This window comes from Equus asinus, chromosome X (assembly GCF_041296235.1).
Source record: "Equus asinus isolate D_3611 breed Donkey chromosome X, EquAss-T2T_v2, whole genome shotgun sequence".
Taxonomy (NCBI): Eukaryota; Metazoa; Chordata; class Mammalia; order Perissodactyla; family Equidae; genus Equus; species Equus asinus.
This window is the reverse complement of record NC_091820.1, coordinates 50,464,707-50,487,122: the sequence shown is the minus strand read 5'-3', so window position 1 is coordinate 50,487,122 and position 22,416 is coordinate 50,464,707. Positions and strand designations below refer to the sequence as shown.

At 39.2% G+C, this 22,416-nt stretch overlaps 1 protein-coding gene across 7 annotated transcripts in view; it reads left to right on the top strand.

Moving 5' to 3' along the window:
• The window catches only part of MTMR8 (myotubularin related protein 8), a 182,138-nt gene that overhangs the window by 120,950 nt on the left and 38,772 nt on the right, over window positions 1-22,416 (top strand). For 4 of the 7 annotated variants that reach the window (XM_070502048.1, XM_070502049.1, XM_070502047.1 and 1 more), the window contains 2 exons: window positions 13,115-13,241; window positions 15,875-22,194. In XM_070502048.1, coding sequence (XP_070358149.1) covers window positions 13,115-13,241; window positions 15,875-16,360 — 613 coding nt within the window. In that variant the 3' untranslated portion in view covers window positions 16,361-22,194. Of the gene's footprint in view, window positions 1-13,114; window positions 13,242-14,105; window positions 22,195-22,416 lie in introns of those variants that run through there. The other 3 variants (XR_011499631.1, XM_070502052.1, XM_070502051.1) reach the window with 2 other exon arrangements.

The following is a 22,416-nucleotide window of genomic DNA, read 5'->3' as shown; positions in this document are numbered from 1 at the left end:
TAGTCTGATGTAGTCCCACTTGTCTATTTTAGCTTTTGTTGCCTTTGCTTTTGTTGTCAAAAGGATTCAAGCGTTTTAGGGGCCTTTGGACCTCATGAATCTGTATGTCCATTTCTCTTGCTATATTTGGGAAGTTTCTCCCTTTATCCCTTTAAATATACTTTCTGTCCCTTTCTCTTTCTCTTATCCTTCTGGGATTCCCATAATGCATTTATTGTTTCTTTTTTTTTAAGATTTTGTTTTTCCTTTTACTCCACAAAGCCCCCCAGTACCAAGCTGTATATTTTTAGTTGTGGGTCCTCCTAGTTGTGGCACGTGGGACACTGCCTCACCATGGCCCGATGAACGGTGCCATGTCCGCTCCCAGGATCTGAACCGGCCAAACCCTGGGCCGCCCAAGCAGAGTGCGCGAACTTAACCACTCGGCCACGGGGCCGGCCTCCACATTTATTGTTTCTTTTGGTTGTGTCCCATACGTCCCATGTATTTTCTTCACTCTTTCTCATTCTTTTTTCTTTTTGCTCATCTGACTGGATGATTTCATTTGACTTATCTTTGTATTCATTGATTTTTTTCTTATTCTTAGTCAACTCTGCTGTTGAAGCTCTGTTGAATGCTTCAGTTTAGGTATTGTAGTTTTTAGCCCTATGATTTCTGTTTTTTTTATGATTTCGATTTCTCTTTTGAATTTCTTTTGTTTCATGAATTGTTTTCCTATTTTTGTTTAGTTGTCTGTGCGTTCTTGCTGTTCACTGAATTTTTTAAAAAGGATTATTCTGAACTTTTTGTGAGACAGCTCAGAGATCTTCATTTCTTTAGGGTCAGTTATTGGAGTATTATTAATTTCCTTTGGTGGTGTCATGTTTGCCTGATTCTTAATGATCCTTGATTCCTTTCATTGGCATCTGCACATTTGAGTACACAGTCTCCTCTTCCAGACTTCACATATTTGCTTCAGCACAGGCATTTCTTCACGAGTCAGCACATCTTGGGGTTCTGGATGGGTCAGCTGATAGCATCTTTTGGCAGGTGGGGCTTCCTGCTTGGGTCTCTATTTGGGCAAGGCCACTGCCTGTGCTTTCAGTCTGGAGAGCAGGGGTGGTGCTGCTGGCTTAGCTCCATGGTTGGGTGAGCTTTCTGGCTGAGCTCCATGTTGAAGCATGACCACTGGTTTTTCTCCTCGTTCAGTGGGCATTGCTGGTTGGGCTCCTTGGTCAGGTGGGGACATTAGGTGGGTTCTGAAATCACCTCTGGTTGACCAATGTCACTGACTGTGTTCCCTGTTAGTGTGATGCCACTAGTTGAATTCTTCAGTTGGGCAGGGCTATGGGCTTGGCTCCACAATCAGTCCTGGTTGGTGTAGAGTCTTAGGCTATGATCCCCAACCTGATGGTGCTGCTGGATAGATTCTGTGTTTAGGTGGGGCTGCAGGCAGGGCGCTTTGTTGTTGGACAGGGACTCAGGCTGTGCTCTGCAAGTAGGCTGGGATGCAGACTGTGCCCCAAAGTTAGGCAGGCCATAGGCTGGGCTTGGCGATCAGGTATGCTGCTGGCTGTGCTCCACTGTTTAGCAAGTTTTCTGCCTGGGCTCTTTGATCAAGTGGGGCCAACAACTGTATCCCACAGGTGGAATGGACTAGAGACTGTGTTCTGCAGTTGGGCAGGATCACTGTTAGGGCTCAACTCATCAGGTGGAGCTGCAGGCTATGCTCTAGGATTGGGTGGATTCACTGGCTGGGCTCCCTGCTTGGGCGAGGCTGCAGGCTATGTTCAGCAATTGGGCAAGGCTGTAGGCTGGGCTCTGCTTTAGGGCAGGGCTGTAGGATGGGCTCAGTGGCCTGCAGGTACCATAGGGTGGGTTCTGAGGCTGTCCATGGTCACTGTTAAGTCTCCTTGGCTATTCAGGGCCAGAGGCTATACCTCACAATTTGGTGGGTTTGCTGGCTTGGTTCCCTGTGCAAGCATGGCTTTAGGATGGAGTCTATAGCTGCCTCAGTTCTCTGGTTAGGCTTCCTGGTCAGGCAGGACTGGGGGCTATATTCAGCATCAGAGAAGCCTTTGAATTTGGATCCCTACGTAGGTGTGGCTGCAGAAGGAGCCTTGGCCATCTTGGCTTGCTGGGGCTAGTGCCCCAAACCAGGAAGATTTTCCCACTGAGCTCCCTGGCCAGTTAGGGCCACTGGCTCAGCTCTGCAGGTGGGCTGCATGAGCTCCCTGCTTGGGCACTGCTACAAGTATGGCTGTAGGATGGGCTATGAACCTGCCTCAGTTTTCTAGTTCGACTTAGATGCTTATAATGTTATAGTCAATTAAGCATGTGTATTATCCACTTTGTATTGAGCACCTGGGTCATCTAAATTAGTTATGGTTTCAGTTCACCATCGCCCACATATTTATATGAGATAAGCCTTTGGATTTTGTTGTTGGGTGTTGATGTTGTTGGGTATTGAGGAGAATACACTCATCTTGATAAGTGAGGTTTATGGGAGAGCTAGGCTAGGAGAAAGTTATGATGCTATGTGTAGTAAAATCAGGTTAGTGGAAGCAAGCCAAGCATGTGGATAAATTTGCCATCTTATGTATTTCTGTGGATAAGTCTATATGCAGGTTTGATTTGGTGGACAATTGTATGTTCCTCCTTTTTCAGATTGGTATACATTGGTGTTTGAATTTCTTGCCAGTTGCCAATGGTGGATAAAATCACTGTGTTTCCATGACTGTGGGATAAGCTTCACAGGTACTCTCAGAGTTTTTTTTTTTAAGTTGTTAATTTAGCCACACACCAAATTAGATCCTGAACTATGGGGCATTCACATATGGGATCCTCACAGGTGGCCCACATTATTTCAAAAGTAGACATCAATTGTATTGTACATTTAGCCTATTTTTTTCACTGTTTATCACAACATTGCTGTGTTTCAGTGGGGGACCTCCTGCGCCATTACCTCTGTTCTTGGGGAAACTTCTAGGATAGCCATTTGTATAGCTTTAATAGCCTCATGATGGCCCCTTGGGAGGTAGTAGTGTGACCAAACCAATAAATTTCCTCCCAGGTTAGCTTTTCTACTAGGCTCCTTATTATCATTCCCGTCTTCCATAAGGTGGGGTATGTATGGTTTTTAGGACCCCTCAGAAGGGTAACTTTGGGTGTCAGTTTCCCTCCAGTGTTTCCCAAGTCTTTATTAACAGTGACCATTGTAGGCCCAGCAGATTTTGTAATAACTGTAAGCAATTTAGTTTATCTAGTACCAGTTATTGCCCAGATCCTCACTGAAAAGTAGAAGACTTACAGGTGACTTGATAGATGGGGACCAGCCAATAGTGGAGATAAGGAATGTGTTGTAGCCAGAATCCAAAATTCCTATCGAATGTTGGACCTCCTTTACCAATATGGGAGGTTGAAGCACTAGGAGCTTGTCCTTTACCAGATTGGAAATAGTTCACCCTTCTGAATTTAAAATGTAGCCTCAAAATTAAACAGATTTGAAGAGATCTTGTACCTTATGCAGGGCATTTGCCCATCCCCTGTCAGTGAGGTGTTTGCTTGAAGTTGCAATGTCCTGTGAGACAGAATCTTGGTCAGTTCCAGTGAGGATGGTGTCATCAACGTAATGGCATAGCCAAATTTCTAGTGGGATGTGGAGCAGGCATCTAAGTCCTGTCTGCAAAGCACATGTATGATCAGAGGGTTATTTACATATCCTATAGGCAACCAAGAAAAGATATACTTTGACCCTCAAAGTTGAAAGTAAATTGTGGTTGACTCTCCTGAAAAATTTTTAGTGAATAGAACTTGTTAGTCAAGTCTATAATTCCAAACCATTTATCTACGGTGCTTTGAAGGTTAAGGTGAAGATATCTGGTAGTGTTGCTCTAATAAAGGGAACAGCCTTGGGGCTGGCCCCGTGGCTGAGTGGTTAAGTTCGCGCGCTCCGCTGCAGGCGGCCCAGTGTTTCGTTAGTTCGAATCCTGGGCGCGGACATGGCACTGCTCATCAGACCACGCTGAGGCAGCGTCCCACATGCCACAACTAGAAGAACCCACAACGAAGAATACACAACTATGTACTGGGGGGCTTTGGGGAGAAAAAGGAAAAAATAAAATCTTTAAAAAAAAAATAATAATAAAATGAAGGGAACAGCCTTGTTCAGCTCTCTATAAATTTATAGTTAGCCTTCACTTATTAGTAGTGGCTTTATAGCACAGGCCATAACAGTGAATTGAAAGATGAGATAATAGGAATTACTATCCCTTCTTTAAGTCAGTCAGCTTTTTCCTTTTTTTGTGAGGAAGATTGGCCCTGAGCTAACATCTGTTGCCAATCTTCCTCTTTTTGCTTGAGGAAGATTATCGCTGAGCTAACATCTGTGCCAATCTTCCTCTACTTTATGTGGGATGCCACCACAGCATGGCTTGACAAGTGGTGCTAGGTCTGTGCCTGGGGTCCTAACCTGCTAACCCTGGGCCACCAAAGTGGAGTGCACAAACTTAACCACTGTGCTACTGGGCCAGCCCCAACTAAGTCAGCTTTGATAGGCTGTAATCCTTCAGTGCCTTGCCTTAGCCAGCACTGTGTCATATTTACCACCTGCACTGGTGAGGGAAGGCTAACTGATTTCCACCATGCTGTGCCCACCAATAGTGTGAAAAACCTTAGGCTTGTTCCATGAGGTACTTGCGGACTGAAGAGATCCATTCCAATAATGGAAAAAGGGATGGTCTTGGTGGGGGTTAGGGGATACAACCAGGATGGAAGCATCTTTTTGTTGAACTGGGCCAAGCTGATCACCTCTTGCTTGGGGTAAGGGGTATGGGGGTCCCTATAAAGCATGAGTGATTCCTTGGATTAGGGAGATTTGGGCAACTGTGTCAAACAGAGCTAGCCAGTGGTGTTTAGTTTTTGGAGCTCAAACTATAGTTAATATGGTAAAAGGATGATTGTCTGCTAGAAGGGGCCAGCTTCTGCAACAGCCCTTTCTGTGACTTCCAGATCCATATGTGAGGGCAGGTGCCTGTCACTGGAGGAGATCAGGGGTAGGCTTCAAAGGGCAGTCTGTCTTTGGAGATGATGCCTACCAAGGATTGTAGTCTACCCCTAGTAAATAATGTAATTGCTTCACCAATTTCCCAGAAATCATCCAATTTGGATCCCCCTTGTCCCTTAGGATCCAATATAACCACTCTTGTTCATCTCACAGTTCATGCTTAATCTGGTACCTGGTTATAGGTGGTTTCTTTGGCCTCGAGAAGAGAGGCATCACTGTTGATAGCAATTTTTATTTAGGCAAGATAGGGTATTGTTTGTAGAATTAACAAGCAATACTTGACTCTGAGTTTATCATTCATGAATTTCTATTAAATATAGGGCAGTTATGACTTCTTGAATTGTTTTAGCATTAACTATCACAGCCCATAATAAGGACTTATACTTATCAGGAGCCCTCTTGAGAAATAACTGGATAAACTCAGGACTCAATTCAGTCACCTCTGGACTTGCCAAGTCATCATACTGCATGCCATACTGCATCCATCTATTGCCTGATAAGCCCACTCCAACATCCCCAGCTGATATTTTCCATTGATAGTCCAGGTCTTTATGAGGCCTAACATAGAATGGGAAGCCCTCCAAGCCATAAAAGTTTACATCAACAAGGAATATGTGGAATGGGGTCCAAAGCCTTCTCTGTGGGTCATTCCCATCTTTCAGACCATTTTTCCATTCTGAACTATGGCGACCAATTGTTTAATTTCAGCCTCTGTTAGGTGAAGCTTGTTCCTCACCAGATTTGTTCTATATAGCCAGGCAGCCCCTTTTATACTTGGTTCCAGGGTTAGATCTTTAAGAAGAGACTGGCTCTCAGGACAAGAGAGAGAACATGTCTCCTCCTCCAACTGAGAACCAGCCCCTCCTTCTTGGCCCTCCCCTTATGCCTTTTCTATCTTTTTTACTTTGCAAGTGGTTACCAGGAAAACAGGATAAATTATTGTCCTCAGTATCATGATGGTATTGTGCGCCTTTCCCTCTAATGGGCACCTGTCCTCTTCCATAGGGTCCTCCCCTCCATCTCATCTCCCCCAGGAGTTTAAGTTTCTACCTAATCTTCAGGCAGTGTCCTGGTGAGAAGTACCCTCTAGCAGGACCCAATACACGCCTGGTCGTTTGGAGCACCTGTTCAGTTATTGCCCCAAGATTTATCTTATCTATGGCTAACAGATACTGGGTGCAGTTTCACAGGGTATCCAAAGCAAGTAGGCTTTAATTGGGTAAAAACTGCTTATTTGGGCTATGATTAAAACAATTGGATGGGTAAAGATTTGAGTTTGGCACTGGTGGGCCTTTCAACTAACAGCTCCAAGCCTGCTATGAAGAACAACATAGGGCCAATATGCACAGGCCACCTTTGGCTCATTTATATAACAGTAATGTAAGATAGTACAGCCACTCTGGAAAAGTTTTTCGGTTATTAAAAACCTAAACATGCAACTACCATATGATCCAACAGTTGCACTCCTGGGCATATATCCCAGAAAAATGAAAACTTTTGTTTGCACAAAAACCTGTACACTGATGTTCATAGCAATTTTATTCATAATAGCCAAAAACTGAAAAAACCCAAATGTCCTTCAGCATGTAAATTGTTCACAATTAAACAAACCATGGAATATTATTCAGCAATAAAGAATGAACTATTGATACATGCAACGCCTTGCAGAGAATTATGCTGAATTTTAAAAGCTAATCTCAAAATGTTACATACTGTGTGCTTCCATTTATATAAATTTCTTGAGAAGAGAAAATTAATGGTTAATGGTTACAAGGGGTTAAGAACAGGGTAGAGGGATAGAGGGAAGGGAGGTAGGTGTGGCTATAAAAGGACAACAGCAGTACTCCTTATAGTGAGAGAATTGTTACTATCTTGACTGTATCAGTATCATTATCCTGGTTGTGATATTGTATAACACTATCTATTGGGGAAACTGGGTAAAGGGTTCATGGGATCACTCCCTATTATTTCTTTTTTTTAATTGTGGTAAAATACACATAACATAAAATTTACCATCTTAACCATTTTATGTGTACAGTGTTAAGTATATTTGCATTGTTGTGCAATCTCCAGAAATTTTTCATTTTACAAACTTGAAACTCTATACCCATTAAACAACTCTCTATTTCCCCTTCACCCCATCCCCTGACAACCACCATTCTACTTTCTGTCTTTTTTAATTTGACTACTCTAGATAACTCGTCTAAGTAGAACCATAGATTATCTGTCTTTTTGTGTCTGGCTTATTTCACTTAGTATAATGTCCTCATGGTTCACCCATGTGGTAGCATGTGTCAGAATTTCCTTCCTTTTTAAGGCTGAAAAGTATTTCATTGATTGTATATACCACATTTTGTTTATCCATTCCTCTGTCCATGGGCACTTGGGCAACTTTCACCTTTTGGCTCTTTTGAATAATGCTGCTATGAACATTGTTGTAAAAGTATATTTTTGAGGCCCTACTTTCAAATTTTTTGGATATATACTGAGAAATGGAATTGATGGATCATATGGTAAGTCTATTTTTAATTTTTTGAAGAACCACCGTAATGGTATCCATAGCGGCTGTACCATTTTACATTCTCACCAATGATGGAAAAGAGTTCCAATTGTTCCACGTTTTTGTCAACACAGGTTATTTTCTGTTTTGTTTTCCAAATAGTTGCCATCCTAATGGGTATGAGGTGATATCTCATTGTGGTTTTAATTTGCATTTCCATAATGATTAGTGATGTTGATCATCTTTTCATGTACTTACTGCCCATTTGTATCTCTTCCTTTGGAAAAATGTCTATTCAAGTCCTTTGCTGATTTTTTAATCAAGTTGTATATTTTGTTGTTTTTGATTTGTATGAGTTCTTTATATATTCTAGATATTAACACCTTACCTGATATATGATTTGCAAATATTCTCTCCTATTCTGTAGGTTGCCTTTTCAGTCTATTGATTGTGTCCTTTGATGTACAAAAGTTTTTAATTTTGATGTAGACTACTTTAAACCAAAGTAGCAAGAGTAGGCATCCGTGTCTTGTTCCTGATTTTAGAGGAAATGCTTTCAGTCTTTTACCATTTATGTATGACCTTTATTGTGTTGAGGTGCTGTCCTTCTATTCCTAGTATGTTGAGTGTTTTTTTTTTGTTGGTTTGGTTTTTTTGGTGGGGAAGATTGGCCCTGAGCTAACATCTGTTGCCAATCTTTCTCTTTTTGCTTGAGGAATATTGGCCCTGAACTAACATCTGTGACAATCTTTCTCTATTTTTTTATGTGGGATGCCACCACAGTATGGCTTGATAAGCAGTGTGTAAGTCCATGCCCAGGATCCGAACCCTCACATCCTGGGCCGCCAAAGTGGAGTGCACAGACTTAACCACTATGTCACTGGGCTGGCCTCTTGAGTGTTTTTTATCATGAAAGGTTGTTGAAATTTGTCAAATGCTTTTTCTGATGATCATGTATTTTTTCCCCATCATTCGGTTAATGTGGTATATTACATGGATTGATTTTATATATGTTGAACCATTCTTGCATACTAGGAGTAAATTCTACCTGGTTATGGTGTATAATCCTTTTATTATGCTGTTGAATGCTGTTTGCTAGTACTTTCTTGAAGAATTGGCATCAATATTTATAAGAGACATTGGTCTGTAGTTTTCTTTTCTTGTAATATCTTTTTCTGGCTTTGATATTAGGGTAATACCGGCCTCATAGAATGAGATAGGAAAGGTTTCCTCCTCTTAAATTTTTTGGAAGAGTTTGAAGATGATTAGTGTTAATTCTTCTTTAAATGTGTGTTAGAATTCACCATTGAGCCTACTGGTCCTGGGCTTTTCTTTGTTGGGAGGTTTTTGATTATTCATTCAGTATCCTTACTAGGTATAGTTTGTTCAGATTTTCTATTTCTTCATGATTCAGTCTTGGTAGCTTGTATCTTTTTCAGAATTTATCCATTTCATCTAGGCTATTCATGTTGTTGGCATACAATTGTTCATAGTATCCTCTTATAATTCTTTTTATTTCTAAAAAATTGGTTGTAATGTCCCCTCTTTTATTTTTAATTTTAATTTTTTGAGGTTTCTCTCTCTTTTTTGTTTTAGTTAATCTAGCTAACATTTGTTGATTTTTGTTGATCTTTTCAAAGAATCTTCTTGGTGTCATTGATTTTTTTCCTGTTGTTTTTCTATTCTCTATTTTGTTCAAATCTGCTCTAATCTTTATTATTCTTTTCATCTGCTAGCTGTGGTCATAGTATATTCTGCTTTTTCTACTTCCTTAATGCATAAAGCTAAGTTGTTGATTTGAGATCTTTCTTCTTTTTTAATGTAAGCACTTACATCTAAAAATTTACTTCTAAGCACTGCATTTACTGCATTTTCTAAGTTTTGATATGTAGTGTTTTTGTTTTCAATTGTATCAGAATATTTTCTAATTTCCCTTCTGATTTCTTCTTTGACCCATTGGCTCTTTAAAAATATGTTGTTTACTTTCTACATATTTGTGAATTTTCCAGTTTTTCTTCTGCTATTGATTTCTAATTTCATTCCATTGTCAGTTAAGACCTGTTTTGTGGCCTAACATATAGTCTATCCTGGAGAATCTTCCATGTGAACTTAAAATAAATATGTATTCTTCTGTTTTTAGGTGGAATGTTTTGTTTATATCTGTTAGGTCCAGTTGGGTTATATTTTTGTTCAGCTCCTCTATTTCCTTGTTGATCTTCTGTCTGTTCTATCCATTATTGAAAGTAAGGTATTGAAGTCTCCTGCTATTATTGTAGAGCCATTTCTCACTTCAGTTTTCTTACTCTTTGCTTCATGTATTTTGGAGCTCTGATGTTTGGTGCATGTGTATTTATAATTGTTATGTCTTCCTGGTGAATTGACCATTTCATCATTATATAATGTCCTTCTTGGTCTCTTTAACTGTTTTTGACTTAATGTATTTTTTTAATATTAGTATTGCTGTCCCTGCTCTTTTTTGGTTACTTCTTGGATGAATATTATTTTCAATCCTTCTACTTTCAACCTATGCATCTCCTTAAATCTAAAGTGAGTCTCTTATAGATAGCATATAATTGAATCCTGGGTGTTTTGTTTTCATTCATTGGGCCAATATATGCTTTTTGATTGGGGAGTTTAATTTGCCACTTAAAGTAATTACTGATAAGGAAGGACTTATTGTCATTTGTTTTCTATATGCCTTAGCTAAATGAAGGACAAAAGGTCCTTCATTTCCTTCATTACTACTTTTATTTGTGTTTAGTTGATTTTTTCAATGACATATTGTGATTCTTTTTTCATTTCCTTTTGTGTACACTCTATAGATATTTCCTTTGTGATTACTATGGTGATTACATGAAACATCATAAAGGTATAACAGTCTATTTTAAACTGATAACGTGTTATGGGCTGTATTGTGCCCTCCCAAAAAATTCATGTTAGTGTCTTAACCTCCTGTACCTCAAATGTTACTGTATTTGGATATAGTGCCTTTAAAGAAGTAATTAAGATAAAGGGAGATTCATATAGATGGTCTTTAATCCATTATGACTGGTGTCCTTATGAGAAGAAGTGATCAGGATGCAGAAACACACAGAAAAAAAGACTATATGAAGAAAGAGTGAGAAGATGGCCATCTACAAGCCAAGGAGAGAGGTCTCAGAAGAAATCAACACTGCTGACACCTTGATCTTGGACAATGAGAAAATAAATTTTTGTTGTTTAAGACACCCAGTCTGTGGTACTTTGTTTTGTCAGCCCTAGAAAACTACTACATCTTAACTACAGTCACATACAAAAACTCTACGCCTTTGTACCTCTGACCCCCCAACACTTTACATTATTGATCCCACAAAGTTCATCTTTATATATTGTATACCCATTAACATAGATTGATAGTTATTCTTTATACTTTTGTCTTTTAAACCCTATAAAATAATTGAAAGTAGAGTTAAGAATCAAAACTACAATTGTGCAAGATTTTATATTTGCCTGTGTGTTTACTTTTACCAGAGAACTTTATATTTTTGTATAGCTTTGAGTTACTGTCTAGTGTCCTTTTGTTTCAACTTAAAGGACTCCCTTTAGCATTTCTCCTAGGGCAGATCTAGTGGTAATTAACTCCTTCAACTTTTCTTTATCTTTGAATGTCATAATTTCTTACTCATTTTTGAAGGACGGTTTTTCTGGATAAGATATTCACAACTGACTGTTTTTCTTTTAGCACTTTAAATATATCATCCCAGTGCATTCTTGCCTGCAAGGTTACTGCTGATAAATCCACTAATAATCCTTTAGTGGCTCTCTTGTATGTAACATCACTTTTCTCTTGCTGCTGTCAAGATTCTCTCTTTGTCTTTGACAAACTGTCTTTGGTTGTTTGATTTTAACATGTCGCATTGTGGATCTTTAATTTATCTTACTTAGAAATCATTGAGCTTCTTATATTGTATGTCTGTTCTCAAATTTGTGGAGTTTTTGGCTATTTCTTCATTCCTATCTCTCTTTCTTCTTCAAGGACTCCCAGAATACCTATATTGATTCACTTAGTGGTATGTCATAAGTCCCTTAGGCTCTGCTCACTTTTCTTCTTTATTTTTTTTGTTGTTGCTGTTCCTCATACTCAATAATTTCAAGAGACTTGTCTTCAGGTTTGCTGATTCTTTCTTCTGCCTGATTAAATTTGTGTTAAACCCCTCTAGTAAATTTTTCCATTCATTTTTTGTGTTTTTCAACTCTAGAATTCTTATTTCGTTCTATTCTTAAAAAATCATTTCTATCTTTTTGATGATATTCTCATTTTATTCCTAAATCAGTTTCCCTATTTTGTTTATTTGTCTGTCCATGTTGTCGTCTTTGAGCTTACTGAGCATATTTAAAGTAGTTGTTTTAAATTTTTGTCAAGTAAGCTAGAGACCTGAGTTTTTTTAGGGTCAGTTTCTGGATATTTATCTTGTTTCTTTGAATAGATTATGTTTCCCTGTTTCTTTTTATGCCTTGTCATTTTTTTTCTTGAAATTTTGGCATTTAAAAGCCAGCTACCTCTCCCAGTCTTTGAGGAATTGCTCCATTGCAGGGGAAGGCCTACACTAATTTGCCCAGTTTAAAGGATCAGGGTCAACTCAAACCTTTTCTGAAGATGTGTCTTCCCTAGGCCTGTGCATGTGCTTTTATTCCCATTCCCAATATACTTGGTTGCTTTTAAATATATTAAATTTCCTTAAGAATCTTAGCCCTGCTTCTTAGAAGGCTTGGAAGTTCTTTTCTATTTATTTGCCCATAATCACTTGCCTCCAGGCACTCAGCACTCGTGGGTCTGCCGACCTCCTGCAGCTCTCACTGCCACTGCTTTGAGTAACCTCCAACTTGATATGCAAACTATGCCACCATTCCAGTCAGTGCTCCAAGTTGGATGAGACAAAAATGAATCCCTCAGGGTGCCTGTAGACAAGCCAGAGCATTGCAAGAAACTTCCATTCTTTTCCTTCTATCCTGAAGGAGGAACTGGGAATTGGGCACCTTCCTCTCAATCGTACCATGCTGTACTGAGGAGGGGGGTGGGGCAAAGATGAGCAAAAGCATTGTGAATATTTCTACCATTTTGTGTATAGCTTTTTCTTGGTTTCTTGGGTATAGCTTTTTCTTCACATAGGCATTCACTTGGTCGCTGCAGCTTCTTAGCTGATTTCTAGAGTTCCCACAAAGCTACTCCAGTCCATCTATGGTTTGTTTAGTGTTTCCAGGGGGAACAAGGGCCTGGAGCTTCCTAGTTTGCCATCTTGATGTCACTCCCTATTATTTGTTAAAACTGCTTGTGAATCTGTAATTATCTCAAAATAAAAAGTTTAATTTTTAAAAAGAAGCTCAAATTTGCTTAAGTCCAAAGTATCTCTTTCAGCAGAGATATTTCTGCTAGGAACTTTGTGTCCAGTCTTTTTAATGTCATCAAAATTACCTTACTTTTGAGATCTGCCCCCCTTTCAGGCTAATATTTTTTTGGCACAAGGAAAACATGAGTAATCTATTCCTCCAGCTAAACTAATGCACTGTTTTTTTCCTTTTGTTTACTCAAGGTTCTGGTGTGGGATGTATAACCGCTTTGACAGAGGGCTGCAGCCCAAGCAGAGTATGTTAGAGAGCCTCCTGGAAATTAAGAAGCAGAGAGCAATGCTGGAGGCGGATGTGCACAAACTGGAAAAGGTGAGGAGAAAAGTCTTAGGAGATCCTCTTGCCCCTTCTGGGTAGGCCCAGCCCATTTGGAGTTGAATTGGTACATGTGAGAAGCTTCCTGGCAGGCTTGTTATACTCTATGGCTTCCAGGTGTCCTGTGTCTACAAAGCTCTAAGGCACAAGTCTTTCTTACTTCCCATAGAAAGTAGTAAATATCACACTCAGCTAGTTAAACAAATAGGTCAGTTCCTTTTTTGATCTGGTTGGAATTATTAGGAGGAAGAAGAGGGGATGACAGGGAAATTATACTGGCAAATGTTATCCATCAAGAGAATAAGAATAATATCTTGGGTGTTGTTGATGCAAAATAACCAATAACTGTTCTATAGATAAGAGAAATAAGGTGAGTTTTACTTGAGCCAGAGTGAGGATTATGACCTGGGATGGCCTTAGAAAGTGTTCTGGAGAAGCGTGGTTTTCAGTACAATCTTGGAGCTTTTTAGAACAACAAACATGCATTAAACACACCCAGGATACACTTTCAAAGTTTTAAAGAGGTATTTAGTTGTTAGCAGGTCAACATGACCCTGATGTTGAGAAATAGACTAATACAGGCATTACCAATAGGGCGTTACCAATAGAGCTTAGGAGGGGAAGTATGCATTCTTATCTTAAGTGCATTCTTTAATAGTTAAAGCAGATGTACAATGTATGTTCAATAGGCCATAAGCCAGGCTTCTTTAGTTCAATTTGAATCAGTTTTGAACCCGAATAGTTACCCCATATACCTCAATACATGAAAATCTCTTGTCAGTGTACTGATAAGAAGGATGAAATTGTTTATATTTCCAATTAGGAAAACCTTATAAAAATTCTCATTTCCTTCCCATGTAGATTTCAAACTTTGTTCATTGACTGGTCATGCTACATGTGATGATTTTGCATTATGATACTAGCAAAACCAAAGTCAGACACTTGTTGTTAACTACATGTTAAACAAGTCAACAAGGATTTCCTTTCAAAATATGGAAAATGCTGAGCTGCTTCTGGAATCTATGGATCCCTAAGGGTGTGTTTGAAGGAGAGGGGAGGGGTACCTCTTAGAAAATAATTCTTGGAAAGGGTATGCTGTTTAGGAACTGGGCGTGGACCTACTTTAGGCCAGATAAGGTAAGTAAACAAATGTCCTTTTACTATGAAAATAAATGTGTTGTGATTATATCAGATCCCAAACTTGTGAATGTCCTCTTGGGAGGCAATAGTCAGTTACTTGGTTCCATTTAAAAGAAAAAAGAAGAAGAAGAAGAAGAGGCAAAACTGAAGGGTGACTTAAAATCAAAGGAAATAAGGGAAACAAGCAGCCCCAGGAGGATCAAGCCCTAAGCAGAACTGAGAAGTAAGGTAACTTTTTCCTAGGGTCTCCTGCCTCTTCCTTTAGTTATTAGCAGCCTTCTCCAGTCCCCCAGAGCAGGTCCCTACTCTAGATCCAGCCTTCTCACTTATTCTTGCCTAATTCTTGAGAGGGAATCAGCTTCATTCTACATAGAATCATATCACTCTCTGATTCTAAAGTAAATGAGTATGTAAGGCTTCATTTTAAAATATGTACATAACAATTATTAAAATTCTTTTCATAATACAGAGAATAAAAACAAAACTGGTCCATAATATTATTACCCAGATAACCCTGCTGATACTTATAAAAAGGCAGTACAAGTGTAAAGTTAGAATATAGAGAATACTAAAATGTACAAAGTGAAAAGTTTAAAGGTTCCCCCAGATACCTACCCATTCAGTTCCTCTCTCCAAGTTCTGTCACTGTTTTTTTTTATATGTGCGATTTCCAGGAAAATAAAAATGATATGCCTATACCCTAAGGCAGGAGCTCTTAACTGGAGTCCATAAACCCATAGTTGTCCACAGATGCCCACTGGGGGATCTGTGAAGCCCCTGAAATTTTACCTTAAAACAGTGTGTGTGCTGTCTCATGTACACACATGTGCATGCATACAGTTTTCTGAGAAGAAGATCCATCATTTTCTTCATATTGTCAAAGGTGTCTATGATCCCCAAAAACTTAAGAATCATTGTTGTAAAGTATCAGTGAATCATTGTGTTATCCTTGAAAGCGAAAATATCCATTGGAGGTAGCATGAGGTGGTAGACAGTGCATAGACTTTTGGCATTAAGAAGAGGCAGGATCAGATGCCAGCTCTACCACTTCCTAAATGTATGAATTTGAGTGACTTACTTAAATTCTCTGAGCCTCAGTTTTCTCATCTGTAAACTACATCTAATACCTAACTAATAGAATTCTTGTAAGTATAAAAGAAAATACTATAGGAAAAGAGACTGGCACATAGAGGTATTCAATAAATGTTAGTGATACTCTCCATTGCCTTCCCTGCTCCCAGTAATAAAATTGCGTTCATCAGAAAAGAGGACTTTTATACATACAAGACCCTTGAGGATCTTTAATGGTAGGGCTTTTAAAGCATTATGTCAAATGATAAAGAAAAGACATTTGGGGGTAAGGAAGGGACAAAAGGTCATTTGCTATCCTGTAAGTGACAGCAGGTAAGATTCCTGCAGGTCAATGTGGTATTTGCCTAGTTTTTTTCCTGTTTCTAATTCTTTTCAACCATTTCTTACTCCTGTGACAGAAACTGAAAGGTCATGATGAGCCACCAGAAGTCTGTACCTGTTCTCAGTTAGGGAATTTATTATCTCAGCATCTGGGAAGTCCTTTGACCAATCCTCTTGGCTTTATGGGTATCGATGGAGACCTGAATACCTTGATGGAGAATGGTACCCTGTCCAGGGAAGGAGGCCTCCGAGCTCAGATGGATCAAGTAAAAAGCCAGTGTGCAGATCTCTACTGTGACTATTGTGGAATCATGGGCAGCCTTAGGGCCATAAACATTTCTGGGGATGTGGGCTTCTCTGGAGACACAGGCAACTCCAAGGCCAAGGGCATCTCTGGGGCCATGGGCATCTCTGGCAACTCAGGTATTTCTGAGGCTATGGGCTTCTCTGGGGACATCAGCACCTCTGGGGCCATGGGCTTCTCTGGGCACATGGACATCTCTGCGGACATAGGCATCTCCAAGGCCAGCATCAAGGAGGCAGACTGTTCCAAGCAACAGTAAGCTACTCATCTGCTTCCATACTAGGTGCGCTTGCAGCACCCACAATGATCCTTGTTCCAAAGAAGGTTATGCTTTTCCAGTTGGTTTAAATGGGTGAGACCAGGGCACCTCTCTTCCCATTAAAAGTCTGGAATGGGATTTAGGGCCTTTACTGATTAAGTGACCAGTATATGCAAGCCAAGCAGCCCAGAACATAGGCAAAAGAAAGAATATGTTATTGTTCTAGAATGGGATTTAACTTTAGAAATGTTGCCTTTCAGCTGAGATATTAGGCTGGTTCCATTATTCCATTTTTTTTTAAATAATCAGCCTCCTCTACTTTTCCACCCTCATTGCTTTAGCTTGAGAACAAAGTGGAAATATTGTCACAGTGGAGAACTAAGATGCTGTTGAGGGGATGGAGAGACAGTGTGTGGCAGATAACTGAATTGCAGAAGGGTTTAAAAGAAAGTTTTACTTCCAGTTATGTTTAGTCATAGGATGTAAGCTAACATTATTGCCAATAGAGACCCCAACATTTGCCTGAGAAATAAATGAAAATGATCTTTAACTCTTAGCATGGGCGCATGGGTGCTTGGTGGTTTAGAACATATAAGGAAATAGTTTTATTAAATTACAACACTTGTTCTCCTCAACCCACAGCCCAGCTAGGTCTTGTAATACTCACTTAGTCAACTCCTTTTTTCACAGATAGCCCATAGGTAAACTTGAATCTGCTACATTCTAAAATGATCAATTCCAAATTAGTAGGGTCTGAATTAATAACATTGATTAATAGTTTCTCAACATCAGAAGACAACTGAAAATCTCAGTGCTTTAGACCCAGGCTTACACGTGGCCTATTTGCCCATCTGAGTTTTCCTTCTTAGGTATTTTTATGAAGACCAGTGGTTTTGCTTCTCTAGGCATGACATCAGGTTTGTAGATTTTTAGATACAATTGGCACTACTTTTAAAATCTAGTAGGTTTATCACCTTGTGCTAATGTACACTTTGGGAAAACAGTTCATTCTTATAGCAGGCCCAAATACCCCTGGGAGAAGATATGTGTTCCTTGTTGTTTAAACACTAGATTTTCCCCTTGGGGTTGATACACTTGCTGTACACTTTCCTATTAGATATTCAGTTATGATTTACCCACTTCCACATGCTGGAGTCAGGTAGGATTCAGGAAGTTTGGGTCATGCAATATATTGTCAACATTTCCATTGCCAACAGAATCCAGATCCTCACCTAAGATGTGTATTCCAAATACTCCGTGCCTGGTTTAAGCTCAAAAATGATATGCGTTAGTGAAAGAGCCATCTCTGTTACTGCCACATCCAGTTGTAAACACAAACGTCTCTAAAGGATCACCTTATTAGTTACTTTTCTTTGTAAGAAAAGAAGTGCCTTTTAATTTAAGTGTTAGAAGTGGGAGAGAAGAGCCAGGATAGTTCCTTTATTTCTTACCCCTAGCTAAACTGTGGACCAGAAAGAACCTTCCTCTTTAGAGGAAGAACTCTAAATCATTTTGGTTGTCTTTTTTTCATATGTAAATTGGAGCCATTTTTCTACTTACCTCCTCTTGGTAGCTGATTTAATTGTGTTTTTAAAGAACTAATTCATTTGAGTCTTTTACATTTATAAATATGGGCCATTTTTCTACTTACCTTTTCTTGATCGCTGCCTTGTTTCTGTAATTTTAATGGACTAAGGTGATTTCCTATTGTATCTTCTTTGTTCCCCCTCTTCCCACAATTTGGTCCTTGGCTTATACAACCTAAATCATCAGATGTTGCCAGTTGTTGTTTGACTCTTACTTCTGGAAAAAATTGGGATTTGTGCAAATAATTTTGATTTGGAGGCTTCATCTAACCCTGGTTTTGTGAAGGAAGTTGTCAAAGAGAATGACAGTACTAATCATCTGCCACAGTTGAATCTATTCTGGGTCTTGCTTTATTAAACCCAGGGCTTTCTCCCATATCTCAATCTGAATTTTACAATCTATTAACTAGCATGATATTCCAGATATAGTGTGTTAAGGTTGTTTTGGGGAAAGGAAAAAGACAAATGGCAAGACATAGTAGTCTTTGCAAATAAAATTACTATCAAAGGTTTATTTCTACAGACCTGTACAAGGGCAGCACATAGTACCAAACCTTATTTCTTAAATCCAAAACAAAATTAATCAACAGTGAAAAGGTCTTTTCAATACAGTTATAACCTGAGAAGTGGTAAAGAGCCACACTGGTATTTCCAAAAGCAAAAACAAAATTTTCAAAAAGGCTGTCTTATTTTGTTAATGATCTAAGTCCATGGAATCAATTTCAGCCTAAAGATCTGTGAGGTCAATTTGTTTTGTCTTTTATTATTTTTATTCTCCAACATGTTCCATTGTTGCTTGTATATAACATACATGGAGCTAAGGAAAGCCTTATGAAGATCCCCTAGTTACTCTTAACACCAAACACTTCCCTGTTTCACAGTTGGGTTTGAAATTCTGAGAGAAGAAAAAAGTTCAGTGGAATCCAAATATTTATGTACTGGTAGAAATCCAGTGGCTATCAATAGTCAGGAGCCTAGCAATAGAGAATAGACTCCTGAAGGAAAGTTGCTAGGTGTACTAGAAAAGATGATCTATTAATGGCTTTCATTTCATACCTTCATATAGCACCTATGCTGTAAAAGAAATGTTACTGTCCTACCCTTCCAGTTCCCTGAGCAGAAATTCCATTCTCATGTGACTGCCCCACTTAAATAGGAAAGCAATTAACCCCTTGCCACTGTCTCATCCACTAACCTGACCTCTGCCTGTTTTCTACACAAGTTTCATGGACCTGGGGTCACTACTTCTCTTTTCTAAGCATGAGGCAGGCCCTGTGCCTGTGTTGTGGCCATGCTCAGATTCTGCACACCTTTTTTTTTTTTAAATTCATTAGTTATTTCTTAGTTTGTATAATGACAGATTCCTCCTGTTAATAAATAAAATAACCAAATAACCAACCTCAGTTAACAGCTAGTGGTCTGACTTTTTAAAGAATAGATTCAGGGATATGGTTTGCTATATGAAAGAAAACCTGAAACTCTATTTAGAGCTAAGAGGGCAAGAATGTAAAGCTTATGGTGCATATACTGGGCACAGTTATCTTTGGAAAGTCACCCTAGAAATTGTGTTCAGTTACTACCAAGTCAGTTGTCATTTCCTGTCAACATGTATGGACACATTTTGTCTGAGACACACCTCATACTTCACTGAAAGTAAGATCTTTCCCTGAACCCTTCTGACCCAAAAGAATCCAAATCTTTTTAAGGGGCGCTTTTCAAACCAAATTGCTAAATATTTAAGCTTGACCCAATTTAGCAGAAAGAGAAGTTTAATAACTATGTCAGATCTTTGTTACATAGTGGCTTTTATTAAACACATAACATCTTTTCCTGATGCTATTAAACTCTGATATACCACCAGGAAATCTTTCTAGGATAGCATTTCATAAAATGGCTTTTTTTCAAACAGTTGCACAGGGAAATGTAAATTACCTTTAAGAAAAATACTTCTCTCAAAATGGGTATACTATACTTTAGATTGGTTTGTACCTAGAAAGATTGTTCTCACTTTCTCTCTTAATTCCCAGTGTGTATGATTTAGTGATAGCTGTTGTACCAAATCTTTCCTCCACCCTCAGGCCACTCCCTCCCAGAATTCTATGTATAGTACAGGCAGATAGGATTCCAACCAAATATGTTTACTTTCTTCTAAGTGCCAAATCGAGACCTGACTTTTGATATAGACATCTAAAATAAAACAAAAAGTAGACATGGATTAAGCCTTAAACTTTTCCCTTTGGGCTTATTTTTCTTATATAACGTGAAAAAAAATTCGTTTGGCTATTAGGTGACACCAAACAGACAAAAGACAACAGAAAAGATTTGGGGTTATAAAGGACTATTAGTTTGTTATCGTTTTAAAGGCAGTTCTGTTTTCAAAGCATTTGATGGCAGCCTGGAAGCTTTTCCAAGGCAAAAAAGAAAAACAAAAAAAAGTAATGTTCAAGCCATACTGAACATGTCTTCTCTGATACCCTGGCTGTGAGACCAACAGTCTGTGCCTTCCCCTTAAATAGGAAGTATTGGTTTTGTTACCAATCATGGCAGCCCATGTCTCCTTTAGATGTGAGTGCAAGTAAAAGCGTGTTACATGCTCTCATTTGTGACTTGTCTTCACAAAATGCAAGTGTGCTTTAAAAGCAAGTGTCTGCTTTAGGCCCGTGTGTCTTGCTGGGGCTAAACAAAAACATGTTCAGAATTTGGCCAGTGTGAAACCAAAGTCCAGTGCTCTGTCCCTTGGTGTTTTCTAAAGCTTTGGGGGGAGGGGACTGAAAGCCTCTTTCTCTTCCAAAGCTTTATTGCCTTTCAACCATTTGTGTAGCTTTGTACTCTGACTCTTTAGAGGGCCCTACACCAGCCCTCACAGAAGATCAGTTGTGGAAAAGGTGAGTCGGGGAGGGCAGGAGGGAAGAGAAGGTAAAACAGAAATATACCTGGCGAGTTAAGCAAAGGAGCATATGCCAGTCCAGGATGACCAGCATTCTAGTTATTTAAGATTTCATGTGGTCCAGAAAATGTCCTCTTTTCCAGGTAGTACTGTGGCTGATGTATTTTCTTTTAAGGCTATCTTTTACATTAGCAGAAACTCTTTCATTAAGAATGCTCTGAGTTGCATATTTTCTTTGTCAAGACTTTTCTCTGATAGGGTATGTGGTCCTGGATCTGTTTTTCTTTTAAAGGGTTAAGGATGGTGGGTGGTATTCTCTTCCCTTAATAAATCCCTAAGGCAGATGAGTCTTGAGCCCCTTCTTTGCCTCTTTGTAGCTGAAACATCATTGGACCCCTCACCAGTAAGGTGAGAATATGTACACCAAAGTCACTAGGTGTTCACTGTTCAAATACCAATGTCACTGATCCCACCTCACATGCAGTTGGACACACTGGTTCACATAAAGTATCTCCACCATCTCCGCCTCACTCACATTTGCAGACACCATTGTTTCTGTAATTTGTGAATGCCAATAGGCATGCAGAGAACATATTCTAGCTCTGAAACAGAGCATGTTCTGTATTCTAGTTAACAGTGCCTCAGGCTTAGGAACAGCTAACATGTTCAGTCTTTTTGGAATGTAGCTTATAGTAAGAGTATTTATGTATGTATATGTGTTTACTCTAACTTTAGTAGCATGTAGTCTCACAAGTCATTTGGGCATTCAGATGAAGAGAATTTATCTAAGAATAAAAATCTCTTTTAGTGCTAGATCTCTAACTTTGATATTGTCCAGCTAAGTGCCATGAGGACTTTAAGGTATGTTAAGCCAGAGATAACAAACCAAAGTGATGGTGAAACAATTGGCCTTTTCCCTGGGATGTATTGATCAGGCAGCTTTAGAAGTAGGATTCATTTGTATGACCAATGTTGTCTGTAGTGTGTTAATGTTAGCCACATGTCTGCTTTGGACATCATGCACCTGATGTATAAATCAGAATACAAGCTGCGTAGGTTCTTTGAGAACCTGACTTTTCATTAGCCCCAGGTTTATAGAATGACACTGCCACAGCAGTTCAAGTCTGAACTTGCCAAGGTACAACAGTATGTATGATTAACCTTAAACTTCCTGTTGTGTGTTATCTTGAACCTGCCATACCACTGGGGTATGGGTGTATGACCCCATCAGGATGTTCACTGCCATTTGTTTAGTCCAGGGCCAAATTGCTCACTGGCCCCCTTCTACAGTTGTGTTCCAGTTTGAAGATGTTTGGTTGATACAGTTTTTTGGTCTAAAATTAAAAACCTTCAATCTTTTATGTGTGTGATGTTGCTGTGTAATAGCTACAAATAAAAGGAAAAGTGGCATATCTTCAAAAACAAAAAAAGGTGCCCTGTCTGAGCCTGAATGGCTGAACCATCTTATTAAAAAGTAGGTTAAAGTATGCCCTGTTGATGTTAAAATAAAACAACACAGGTATCAGAGAGGATGCCTGGCTCTGGACAGCACTATGGAGTACAGGCTCTAGCTGCCATTGATC